The following is a 12,617-nucleotide window of genomic DNA, read 5'->3' as shown; positions in this document are numbered from 1 at the left end:
TAAAGGAAGGAATCGATAAATTGGACTTCATCAAAATTTAAAACTTTTGGCTGGACACAATGGCTCATGCTTATAATCTTAGCACTTTGGAAGCCCGAGACAGAAGGCCCAGTAATTCAGACCAGCCTGAGCAACATGGCAAGACCTCATCTTAACAAAACCATGTTAAAAATTAAAAGCTTGGCCAGGCATGGTGGCTCACGCCTGTAATCCTAGCACTTTGGGAGGCTGAGGTGGGTGGATCACCTGAGGTCAGGAGTTCAAGACCAGCCTGGCCAACATGGCGAAACCCCATCTCTACTAAAAATACAAAAATGAGCCAGGCATGGTGGCAGGCGCCTATAATCCCAGCTACTCAGTAGGCTGAGACAAGAGAATCACTTAAACTCGGGGGACAGAGGTTGCAGTGAGCAGAGATCACACCACTTCACTCCAGCCTGGGCAAAAGAGCAAAACTCCATCTAAAAAAAAAAAAAAAAAAAAAAAAATTTAAAAACTTTTTTGCTTCCAAAGCACTATCAGAATTGAAAGACAACCTACAGAATGGGAGAAAATATTTGCAAATCACATCTAATTAAAGTCCAGAATTTAAATTATATAAAGAACTTTTACAATTCAACAATAAAAAGACGAATAACACAGCTTAAAAATGAGCAAAAGATCTGAAGAGAAACTGCAGAGAATATATACAAAGCACAGGTACATAAAAAGACAGTCAACATCATTAGCCATCAGGGAAATACAAAGCAAAACTTCAATGAAATACTTCATACCCATTTGGAGGTCTGTAATTAAAAGATCAGATAGTCAGATAATAAGTGTTGGTCCTATAAACCTGTGATCATAGAATTGTCAGATGGCACTATAAAGTATGCTTAAGTCTTGAAGGACATGAAAGCTAAAACAAAATGTGAGGAAAGATTAATACTCTATTCTGTAAACAAAAATTAGCTCTAAAGGGAACCCTCATATACATGCTGGTAGGAATGTAAAGTCTTTTAGCACCTTTGGAAAACAGTCTGGAAGTTCCTCAAATGGTGAAATATAGAGTTATCATCTGACCTAGCAGTTCCCACACCTAGATACATACCCAAGAGAATTGAAAACATATATCCATGCAATAACTCATACATGAATGTTCACATCTGTACATAATAACCAAAAAGTGGAAACAACCCAAAAGTCCATCAGGTGATGAATAAACAAAATATGGTTTACCCATACAATAGAATATTATTCAACAATAAAGAGGAATGGGATGCTTACATGTGCTACAATAACGATAAACCTTAAAGACATTATGCTAAGAGAAAGAAGCCAGTCACAAAGGATCATAGGTTGTATGATTCCATTGATATGAAATGTCCAGAATGGAAAATCCATAAAGAAAGTAGAGTAACAGTGGTTGCCAGGGTCTGAGGGAGGGAGGATAAGGAGTGATTACCAATGGGTACAGAGTTTCTTTTTGGAATTATGAAAATGCTCTGGCATTAGACAGTGATGATGGTTGCTTAACCTTATGAATATGCTAAAAGCTAATGATTCTATACTTTAAAGTGGCGAAGTTTATGATATATATATCTCAATAAAAATTAAAAGAATAATACACTATCAAAAAAAACCAGATTTGGAAATGAACCAAAAAAAATACTTCTGGAAAAGAAAAATAATAATCATTGCAGTTTAAAAGTCAACAAGCATTTCAGAGAGCAGATCAGAACCAGCTGAAAAGAACATTCAGTCTACAAAATTGGCCAGAGTGGCACAGAGGTGAGGAGGTGGAGCTGAAGACAGGGCAATGGAGAGGAGTCCCCCCAGGAGGATGTGCTGCGGGGTAGTTGTCAAGAGGGAGTTAAGAGGCTTACCAGAAGGTGAAGAAACCTCAGATTTTGAAATGGAGCAAGTTCTGAACAAAATAAATAAAATGAATTCCCCACCTGAGAGAAACTACAGTGTGCCACAGACAGTCCTGCTTATTGAGGAAGACACTCATGTTTGCTTTGTGGCTTTCTGTGGCCCTTATCTCTCATGTAGTGCATACCCTGAATGAGAAGCCAGGAGGATAGCCCTTAGATTGGCTTCTGGAGACAGAATCTTGACTGTATATCCTGGGTCCTGGTGCCACAAGGGTTGGTTCCTCAGCAGCTGTGTCCACAGGGTCTCACAAGACCGTCCAGCCATAAATACAGCTCTAGCAAGATCTGTATAATAAGGGGCCACCATCACATTTGTCATCCTCAGTTTCTCACTTGAAAGTGGCAGTGAGTGAGCATTCACTTGGGGCTGAGCTTCCTGCTTTCCAGACAGAATGAATATAGTGAGCTTCTAGGAGCCTGGTGCTAAATTCTCAGGCTGGGTTGGGTCCTTATATGAGGAAAATGAAATAAAACAAGTCCCAGTATCTTTAACAAAGGCCTTACAGAAAATGCAGATACTTTCTTGATGTGGCTGTTTTCTTGTATTGATTCTCAATGAAAACCAGGAGGAGCCCTTTAAAACACCCATCACTGGAGGCCTGGTGCAGTGGCTCATGCCTGTAGTCAATCCTAGCATTCTGGGAGGCCGAGGCAGGTGGATCACTTGAGTCCGGGAGTTTGAGACCAGCTTGGTCATCATGGTGAAACCCCATCTCTGCTGAAAATACAAAAATTAGCTGGGTGTGGTGGTGCGTGCCTGTAGTCCCAGCTACTCAGGAGGCTGAGGTAGCAGAATTCCTTAAATGCAGGAAGCAGAGGTTGCAGTAAGCAGAAATCACTCGACTGCAGCCTGGGCAACAGAGTGAGACCCTGTCTCAAAACAAGAACAAAAACAAAACAGGCCAGGCGTGGTGGCTCACGCCTGTAATTTGGGAGGCCGAGGTGGGCAGATCACCTGAGGTTAGGAGTTGGAGACCAGCCTGGCCAACATGGTGAAACCCCGTCTCTACTATAAAAATACAAAAATTAGCCAAATGTAGTGGCGAGAGGCTGAGGCAGGAGAATCGCTTGAACCCAGGAGGCAGAGATTGCAGTGAGCCGAGATTGTACCATTGCACTCCAGCCTGAACGAGACTTGTCTCAAAAAACAAAAACAAAATGAAACAAGAAAACACCCATCAGTGGAGATTTTCTTTGTTTGTTTGTTTTTTGAGACAGAGTCTCGCTGTGTCGCCCAGGCTGGAGTGCAGTGGCGCAGTCTTGGCTTACTGCAACCTCTGTCTCCCAGGCTCAAGCAATTCTGCCTCAGCCTCCCTAGTAGCTGGGATTACAGGTGTATGCCATGACGCCTGGCTATTGTATTTTTAGTACAGACAGGGTTTCACCATGTTGGCCAGGCTGGTCTTGAACTCCTGACCTCAAGTGATGCGCCCACCTCGGCCTCCCAGTGTTGGGATTACAGGTGTGAGCCACCGCACCTGGCCTTCAGTGGAGATTTTCTTTGAGGCACAGTGTCATGCAGTGGTTAGGGGTGGTGTGCAAAGTAATACACCTTGCAAGTTAGGCCCAGGTCCCCCACTTCCTCAGAGAGGGAGGAGGGATAATCTTGAGACACATATGGTCTTTCTGAGTCCATCTCCTCTCAGGCAGAATGGACCTCCCAGGAAAACCCTCCTCATAGGAGGTATCCCTTAACCTTAGGCCTGTAAAGCCGTATCTTGGTCCTTGCCTCACGGTGAGCAGCACATGTCAGCTCCTGCTGTTGTTCCTTCATTGTGCGTCACAGTAGTTGGGCAGTGAGACCCCTGCAACCTGACTGGCACTTCCTAGCCAAGAGCCTCAGGTGGATTGGGAGCCAAATGCTAGCATCCCAGGTACAGGGTAGCAGCCCTGGGTGAAACTGTGGGTCTTCTGCTCCACCCTCCCCTAAGGCCAGGTGTCAGGCAGAAGCACGTAGGGACCTGAGGTAAGTGACTACAGGGCAAGTAGGCCTGAGCAGACAGAACCTAGGATGGAGCCCATTTGTAAGGGGGGGCAGCCCTGGCCAGCTGTGCTCTTGCTTCACAGATGTCTAGACCCATTGGGCAACTGCTGTAGATCGATTTACCTGGTGCTTCCAGGGATATTGTAACAACTGATACAAGCCCACATGCAGGCTGGGGAGGTGCAGTTCCCAGTGGGCCACTGGCCCCAGGGTCCCTGAATGGGGCGTCTGGCAGAGGCAGGAGGTGGGGAGACTCCTAAGGGCTCTCAGGGGTCCCAACCAGAGAGGGTGGAGCAGCTGGAGCTCGGCAGCGCCAAGCAAGTATATGTCATGGGCCAGTGCTGTGGTGAGCTCAGGAAGCCACCGCCCGCCGTAGAAACTTAGATGATAGTTGGACGTTGCTGTGACATTCTCGCTGTATTTTACAAAACGATAGTTACATAAAAGTCTGACTTTTTTTCCATGTTTCACAATAGGATTCTCCCATTTTAATACATGAAACCCTTTCAGATCAGTCTGAACCAGGAAAATTCATGTTAGAAAAAATTAGAACAAGCTAATATTCCATTTCCATATTCAGAACATCTGAGAGAAAGCATTTTTGACTGTTCCAAAAGCTTATTTAACAAAAAATTTAATATGAAAATGTACATGATCTGATTTTTACAACATAGTAAAACAAGCTCTTTGAAGAGGCAAATGTCTGACATTTAAAAAAAAAATTTAAAAAGGATTTTGAGGAGCACTGACTCAGGACTTCCAGAATATTAAGCTACACCCACAGGTGGATGCTTTGCCCTGTTGTAGGACATTAGAAGAAAGGGGAACAGACTCTTCAGTTTCACAGAGCAGCGTCATGGGCCTCTTGTCTTCCCAGTTTTTCACATGGATACAAATGAAAAGAATCCAGGATTCTACACGCTGGTGTGTGTATCTGCCCACATTTGTTTGACTCAGGTGACTAGCAGGGAAAACAGCTGAAGACAGTGCCCAGAGGAGGGGCTAACAGGGCAGAGGCTGGTTAGCAGTGGGAAGGCAGGCAGGGATGAGGGCTCTTGGATACTAGACAGGAGTTCACTCATGGTGAACTCCTTGAGGAAATAAGATCAGTGATAGCACCTGTGATCCAGGGAGTCTATCATATTTAGAGATGTTTAACACAGCATTATGAGAAACATTTACCAACTTCTTCAAAAAAGAGGTGTGGAGGAAGTAAGCTGTTCATTATGTTGTGCCTCTCTTTAATGTTTATAAGGACCAAAGTACAGGCGCCCCTCTGTATCCATGGGTTCCACATCTATGGATTCAGCCAACTGTGGATCAAAAATATTTGGGAAAAGAAATTCCACAGAGTTCCAAAAAGCAAAAACTGAATTTGCTACATGCCAAGTACTACTTTGAATCCATGCAAATGAAGTTATTTTTAGGCATTGTACTATGTATACGTGATCTAGAGATTATTTAAAGTATATAGGAGGCTGGCCGGGCTCAGCTCAGTGGCTCATACCTGTAATCTCAGCACTTTGGGAAGCCAAGGCAGGCAGATCACCTGAGGTCAGGAATTCGAGACCACCCTGGCCAACATGGCAAAACTTCGTCTCTAGTAAAAATACAAAAATTAGCGGGGCATGGTGGTGCGTGCCTGTAATCTCAGCTACTTGGGAGGCTGAGGCAGGAGAGTCACTTGAACCTGGGAGGCAGAGGTTGCAGTGATCCAAGATCACACCACTGCATTCCAGCCTGAGCAACAGAGTGAGACTCCGTCTCAAAAAAAAAAAAAAAAAAAAAAATGGTACATTGGAAGCTGTGCCTACATTATATGCAAATACTAAATCATTTTATATATGGGACTTGAGCATCCTTGGATTTTGATATCTCCTGGGGGTCCTGGAATCAATCCCCATGCAGATACCAAAGGATGACTGTACTATGGAAAAATAGTTCAGATGGAATGTTATTTGAAAAAAGCCCGACATACAGTTGTATTAAAGTATGATTAGTATATAAATAAATACAATCAGAAATGAAAGGAGGCATTAATACCAACCTTACAAAAAGGATTTCGATGGCATGATATTTCAATGTATGCCAATAAAGGCCAGGTGCAGTGGCTCACACCTGTAATCCCAACACTTTGGGAGGCCAAGGTGGGTGGTTCACCTGAGGTCAGGAGTTCGAGACCAGCTTGGCCAACATGGTGAAACCCCATCTCTATTAAAAATACAAAAAATTAGCCGGTTGTCACAGTGCATGCCTGTAGTCCTAGCTACTCGGGGAAGCTGAGGTATGAGAATCCCTTGAGCCCAGGAGGCGGAGGTTGCAGCGAGCTGAGATCGTGCCACTGTACTCCAGCCTGGGCAACACAATGAGAACCTGTCTCAAAATAAAAATAAATAAATCCCTTATTATTTCAACAATATGCACAGCATCTTCACCAGGAGATTCTATCTTAAGAAACTACTTTCTTTGCTCTTCCCTAACTAGCACCTCCTCATTTGTTCAAGTTTTTTATGAGATTGCAGCAATTTAGTCCCATCTTCAGGCTTTACTTCTAGTTCTCTTGCTGTTTCCACCACATGTGTAATGACTTTTTCCACTGAAGTCTTGAACCCCTCAAAGTCATTCATGAGGGTTGGAATCCGCTTCTTCTAAACTCTTGTTAAGGTTGATATTTTGACATCCCATGAATCACAGATGTTCTTAATGACATCTAGAATGGTGAATACTTTCCAGAAGGTTTTCAGATTACTTTGCCCAGATCTGCCAGAGGAATCTGATATAGCTTACAAAATGTTTTTTTGAGACGGAGTCTCACTCTGTCGCCCAGGCTGGAGTGCAGTGGCACGGTCTCGGCTCACTGCAAGCTCCACCTCCCGGGTTCACGCCATTCTCCTGCCTCAGCCTCCCAAGTAGCTGGGACTACAGGCGCCCCCCACCACACCTGGCTAATTTTTTGTATTTTTAGTAGAGACGGGGTTTTACCGTGTTATCCAGGATGGTCTCGGTCTCCTGACCTTGTGATCTGCCTGCCTCAGCCTCCCAAAGTGCTGAGATTACAGGCGGGAACCACCACACCTGGCCCACAAAATTTTTTAATTATTATTTTTAATTTATTTAAGAGATAGTGTCTTGCTATGTTGCCCAGGCTGGAGTGCAGTGTTATTCACAGGCACAGTACCACTACTTATCAACACAAGAGTTTTTACCTGCTCTGTTTCCAATCTGGGCAGTTCACCTCTCCTTAGGCAACCTGGTGTGGTCTCTTGCTCTCAGAAGGTCACTATACTGATGCCAAACTTAGTGTGGACACCCAGTTGGCACAGCACACTATAACTCAGAACTTCTGGACTTAAACAGTCCTCCTGCCTCAGCCTCCAGGTAGCTGGGACCACAGGCAAAAATGTACCTCTTAAATAATGAAACTTGAAAGATGAAAATGCTCCTTGTTCATGGGCTGCAGAATGTGTGTTGTGTTAGTCGGTATGAAAACAACATTCATCTCTGTCAGAGCTCTTGGTTGACCAAGTGCATTGCCAGTCAGCAGCGATCTTTTGAAAGGAATCTTTTTTTCCAAGCAGTAGGTGTCAACATTGGGCTTCAAATATTCAGTAAACCATGCTCTAAACAGATGTGCTGTCATCTAGGCTTTCTTGTTGCATTTATAGATTTAGAATAATTCTTAAGGGCCCTAGGATTTTTGGAATAGTTAATGAGTATTGACTTCCACTTAAAATCACCAGCTGCATTCACTCCAATAAGATAACCAGCCTGTCTTCTGAAACTTTGAAGCCAGGCATTGACTTCCCTTCTCTAGCTAGGAAAGTCCTAGATGACATCTTCTTCTGATAGAAGGCTGTTTTACCTACACTGACAATCTGTTGTTTAGTGTTACCACCTTCATCCATGATCTTAGCTAGATGTTCTAATACCTTGCTGCAACTTCTACATTAGCACTTGCTGCTTCACCTTGCCGTTTTATGTTATAGAGGCAGCTTATTTCCTTAAACTTCATGAGCCAACCTCTGCTAGCTTCAGACTTTCTTCTGCAGCTTCCTCACCTCTCTCAGCCTTCATAGAAATGAAAATAGTTAGAGCCTTGCTTTGGATTAGGCTGTGGCTTAAAGGAGTGTTGTGGCTGGTTTGATCTTCTATCCAGAGCACTAAAACTTTCTCCATATTAGCAATAAGGCTGTTTTGCTTTCTTTTCAAACATGTGTTCACTGAAGTAGCACTTTTAACTTCCTTTAAGAGCTTTTCCATTGCATTCACACCTTGGCTAACTGGTGCAAAAGGTATAGCTTTTGGCCTGTCTCAGCTTTCAATGTGCCTTCCTCTTTAAGCTTAATCATTTTTAGCTTTTGGTTTAACACTTACTTAGAGGCCATTATAGGGTTATCGATTGGCCTAATTTCAATATTGTTGTGTCTCAGATAATAGGGAGGCCTGGGGAGAGGAAGGGAGACAGGGGAACAACCAGTTGGTGGAGCAGTCAGAACATAAATGCCATTTATTGATGAAGTTCAGCATCTTACATGGGTGTGGTTCACAGTGCCCCAAAACAGTTATAATACTAACATGAAAGATCACTAATGGCAGATCACCAAAACAGATACAATAAGAATGAAAATGTTTGAAATATTATGAGAATTATCAAAATGTGACACAGAGACACGAAATGAGCACCTGCTGTTGGGGAAATGGCGCCAATAGACTTGCTTGATGCAGGGTTGCCACAAACCTTCAACTTGTAAAAAAAACATAGTCTCTGCGAAGCACAGTGAAGTAAAGCACAATAACACAAGGTATGCCTGTGTACTTATTCAGAATTGTTCTGTCTTCTTGAAGAATTGACTCCTTCATCTTTATCACTGTGTAATGTCCCTCTTTACCCTTGATAACTTTACTGTCTCTGACGCCTGCTTTGCTTACGTAACTACGCCAGCTTTTTTTGATTAGTGTTATCATGGCATGTCTTTCTCCAGTCCTCGCTTTTTTTTTTTAATAGACTTTATTTGTTAGAGCAGTTTATGTTCACAGCTAAATTGAACAGGAAATACAAAGAGTTCCCATATGCCCGCCTCCCCAACATACCCATAGCATCCCCCACTTTCAGCATCCCCCACCAGAGTGGGGCACACCGTCACCCAAAGTTTGCATTTGGGTCTACTCTTGATGTTGTACGTTTTATGGGTTTAACCAATGTATAATGACATATATTCATCATTATCATATCTTACAGAATAGTTTTTTGGGTTTTTTCGAGACAGAGTCTCGCTCTATTGCCCAGGCTGCAGTGCGGTGGCACAGTCGCATCTCAGCTCACTGCAACCTCCGCCTCCCAGGTTCAAGCAATTCTCCTACCTCAGCCTCCCAGGTAGCTGGGATTACATGTGTATGCCACCACATGTGGCTAATTTTTGTATTTTTAGTAGAGATGGGGTCTCACCATGTTGGCCAGGCCAGTCTCAAACTCCTGACCTCAAGTGATCTGCCCACCTTGGCCTCCCAAAGTGTAGGAATTACAGGAAAGAGCCACCACACCCAGCCAGAATAGTTTCAATGCCTTAAAAATTCTGTGCTTCATATAGTTACCTTCCTTTCCCCAACCCCTGGAAACCACTGATCTTTTTATTGTCTCCATGGTTTTGCCTGTTCCAGGTTGTCATATAGTTAGAATCACCCCTTTTCTTGTATTTATTTATTTACTTATTTTTTATTCTTAGAGATGGGGTCTCATTATTTTGCCCAGGCTGCTCTCAAGCCTCTGGGCTCGAGCAATCCTCCTGCCTCAGCCTACCAAGTAGCTGGGACTACAGGCATGAGCCACTGTGTCCATCTACTATTAATCTGTCTTTGTCTTTTGTAGTTAAAATTAAATTTTTAAAAACATAAACCCATTTCTTTTTTTTGTTTTTTTGTTTTGTTTTGTTTTGTTTTTTGAGACAGAATCTCACTTTGTCACCAGGCTGGAGTGCAGTGGCACGATCTTGACTCACTGCAACCTCTGCCTCCTGGGTTCAAGCAATTCCCCTGCCTCAGCCTGCCGAGTAGCTGGGACTACAGGCACACGCCACCACACCCGGCTAATTTTTTGTATTTTAGTAGAGACGGTTTCACCGTGTTGGCCAGGACGGTCTCAATCTCCTGACCTCAGGTGATTCACCCACCTCGGCCTCCCAAAGTGCTGGGATTACAGGCGTGAGCCACAGCACTCGGCCACATAAACCCATTTCTTAAAAACATTTTGCCTTTTTATCCATTTTGTCAGTCTTTGTCTTTAATTGGTGTATTTAGGGCTTTCACATTTAAAGTTGATGATATAGTTGTATTAATATCTGCCATATTTTAGCACTTATTCTTTTTTTTTTTTTTTTTTTCCCTGAGACGGAGTCTCACTGTTGCCCAGGCTGGAGAGCAATGGCACCATCTCAGCTCACTGCAACCTCTGCCTCCCGGGTTCAAGTGATTCTCCTGCCTCATCCTCCCCAGTAGCTGAGATTACGGGCGCCTGCCACCATGCCCAGCTAATTTTTGTATTTTTTAGTAGAGATGGGGTTTCGCCATGTTGGCCAGGCTGGTTTTGAACTCCTGACCTCAGGTGATCCACCCACCTCAGCCTCCCAAAGTGCTGGGATTACAGGCGTGAGCCACCGTGCCCGGCCTTATTCTTTTTTTTCAATCTTCACTTCTTTTTATCTCCTTTTTCTGCCTTCTCTGGTTTTAGTTGAGTATTTTATATGATTCAGTTTTCTCAGCCAGGCATGGTGGCTCACGCCCATAATCCCAACACTTTGGGAGGCTGAGGCGGGTAGATCACCTGAGGTCAGGAGTTCGAGACCGGCCTGGCCAACATGATGAAACCCTGTCTCTACTAATAATACAAAAATTAACCAGGTGTGGTGGCACACACCTGTAATCCCAGCTACTCGGGAGACTGAGGCAGGAGAATCACTTGACCCCAGTAGGCGGATGTTGCAGTGAGCCAAGATCACACCATTGCATTCCAGGCTGGGCGAGAAGAGTGAAAATCCATCTCCAAAAAAAAAAAAAGATAATAAAATAAAAATAAATTTTCTGTCCTCTCAGCATTATTAATTATGCTTTAAAAAAATTTTTTTAGTGATTGCGCTAGAGTTTACAATAAACATTTATAACCTAACTCTACTTTCAAATAATATTATACCACTTCATGGGTAGTAGAAAGAGTTCCCCACTCTTTCCTTCCGTGCCCTATGACATTGGTACCACTTATTTCACTCATTCATAAACTATAGTAATTCAAGACATGGTGGCTGTTATTTGTTTGAACAGAAAGTTGTCTCTTAGATCAGTTGGGAATATGAAATATAGAAGATTCTATTTTATGTTCATTGTTTTTTTCTCTAACATCACTCTTCCTTTCTTCATGCAGATGTGAGTTTCTGGCCTGCATCATTTATCTTCTCTCTGAAAGACTTTTAACATTTCTTGCAAGGCAGGTCTTCTGGCAACAGATTCCCGTGTCTCTTTGTTTATCTTTGTCTGACAAAGTCATTATTTCTCCTTTACTTTTGAGGCATAATTTCACTGGACACAGAATTCTAGGTTGGCAAGAGGTTTGTTTAAGCACTTTAAATATTTCACTTCACTCTTTCTTGCATGAATGGTTTCTGAAGGGAAGTGTGATGTAATGTTTTTGTGCAGGTTAAAAGAGCAGAACGTTGTGAAAGAGCTGAGGCCCCGAGACCTCCTGGAGAGCAGCAGTGACAGCGATGAGAAAGTCCCTTTGGCTAAGCCTTCCTCACTGTCCAAGCGAAAACTTGAGCTTGAGGTAGAGACAGTAGAGAAGAAGAAGAAAGGGCGGCCTCGGAAGGACTCTCGTCTCATGCCTGTGTCTCTGTCTGTCCAGGTGAGGCCAGTGGGCCCATCCTGCCTTCTTTAGCCCACCTTTCTGTACTTAGAGCTTGAAGGCCCTGTGTGCATGGTAAGCCTCAGCTGGGTGGGTCACCTTGGGAACCAGCTGGCTTAGACATGCAGCCCCTGGAATGTAGCATGGAGGCCACGCTCTCCCTCAGACGTGCCCTTGACTCACCCAGGGCCCTTGAGCAGGTTCCCTGGCATCAACTGGCTTGTCCATGAGGTTAGGATCCTTGTAGCATTCCCCTCTGCTTCCTCCCTCCCAGGGTGGAAATGCTCTGGTTGCAGGCCCAGCCTCACTTCTGGGTGACCTGCCTTTACCAAATGCTACCCCGTAGTGTTAGAGCAAGGCTCAGGAACGTTTCTGGCTCTTCCAGTCTCCAGCTGCCCTAACCGCAGAGAAGGAGGCCATGTGTCTGTCTGCACCAGCACTTGCACTGAAGCTGCCAATTCCAGGCCCCCAGAGAGCATTCACCCTCCAGGTAAGTTCTAGGACCCTGCCAGTTCTCCCTCAGGCACACCCAGACATTCTCTGTCCCCTACCGCATACAAATCCTATCTTGTTACTTCCTTGGAGATTGGTTTCCAGTGGCTCTCCATCACCTTCTGGGAGAAGTCATAGCAGATCGGGGTACCCACCAACTCTTAGCGAAATTGCCAGCCTCCACTCTCACTCACCCATAGCCTCTGTCTGGCTTTGCCCTTGGGGTCCCAGCTGCTGGGGCTGCCATTACCACCACATGTTCTGGTGCTCTTCAGGACTCCTCTCAGGTGTCCTGGCTGGAAGCCACCTCCACCTCCACACACAGCCCTGGGCAGCC

The 12,617-nt window shown here is 44.3% G+C and overlaps 1 protein-coding gene across 8 annotated transcripts in view; it reads left to right on the top strand.

Annotated features, from left to right (window-relative positions):
• Window positions 1–12,617, top strand: part of HIRA (histone cell cycle regulator) — a 101,603-nt gene that overhangs the window by 58,816 nt on the left and 30,170 nt on the right. For all 8 annotated transcript variants that reach the window (XM_055374945.2, XM_019018360.4, XM_004063015.5 and 5 more), the window contains 2 exons: window positions 11,584–11,788; window positions 12,174–12,278. In XM_055374945.2, the coding sequence (XP_055230920.1) occupies window positions 11,584–11,788; window positions 12,174–12,278 (310 nt within the window). The remainder of the gene's footprint in view (window positions 1–11,583; window positions 11,789–12,173; window positions 12,279–12,617) is intronic.

The sequence above is a fragment of the Gorilla gorilla genome, chromosome 23 (assembly GCF_029281585.2).
Source record: "Gorilla gorilla gorilla isolate KB3781 chromosome 23, NHGRI_mGorGor1-v2.1_pri, whole genome shotgun sequence".
NCBI lineage: Eukaryota > Metazoa > Chordata > Mammalia > Primates > Hominidae > Gorilla > Gorilla gorilla.
The sequence above is the reverse complement of the archived record's forward strand: the minus strand, read 5'-3'. Positions and strand labels throughout refer to the sequence as shown.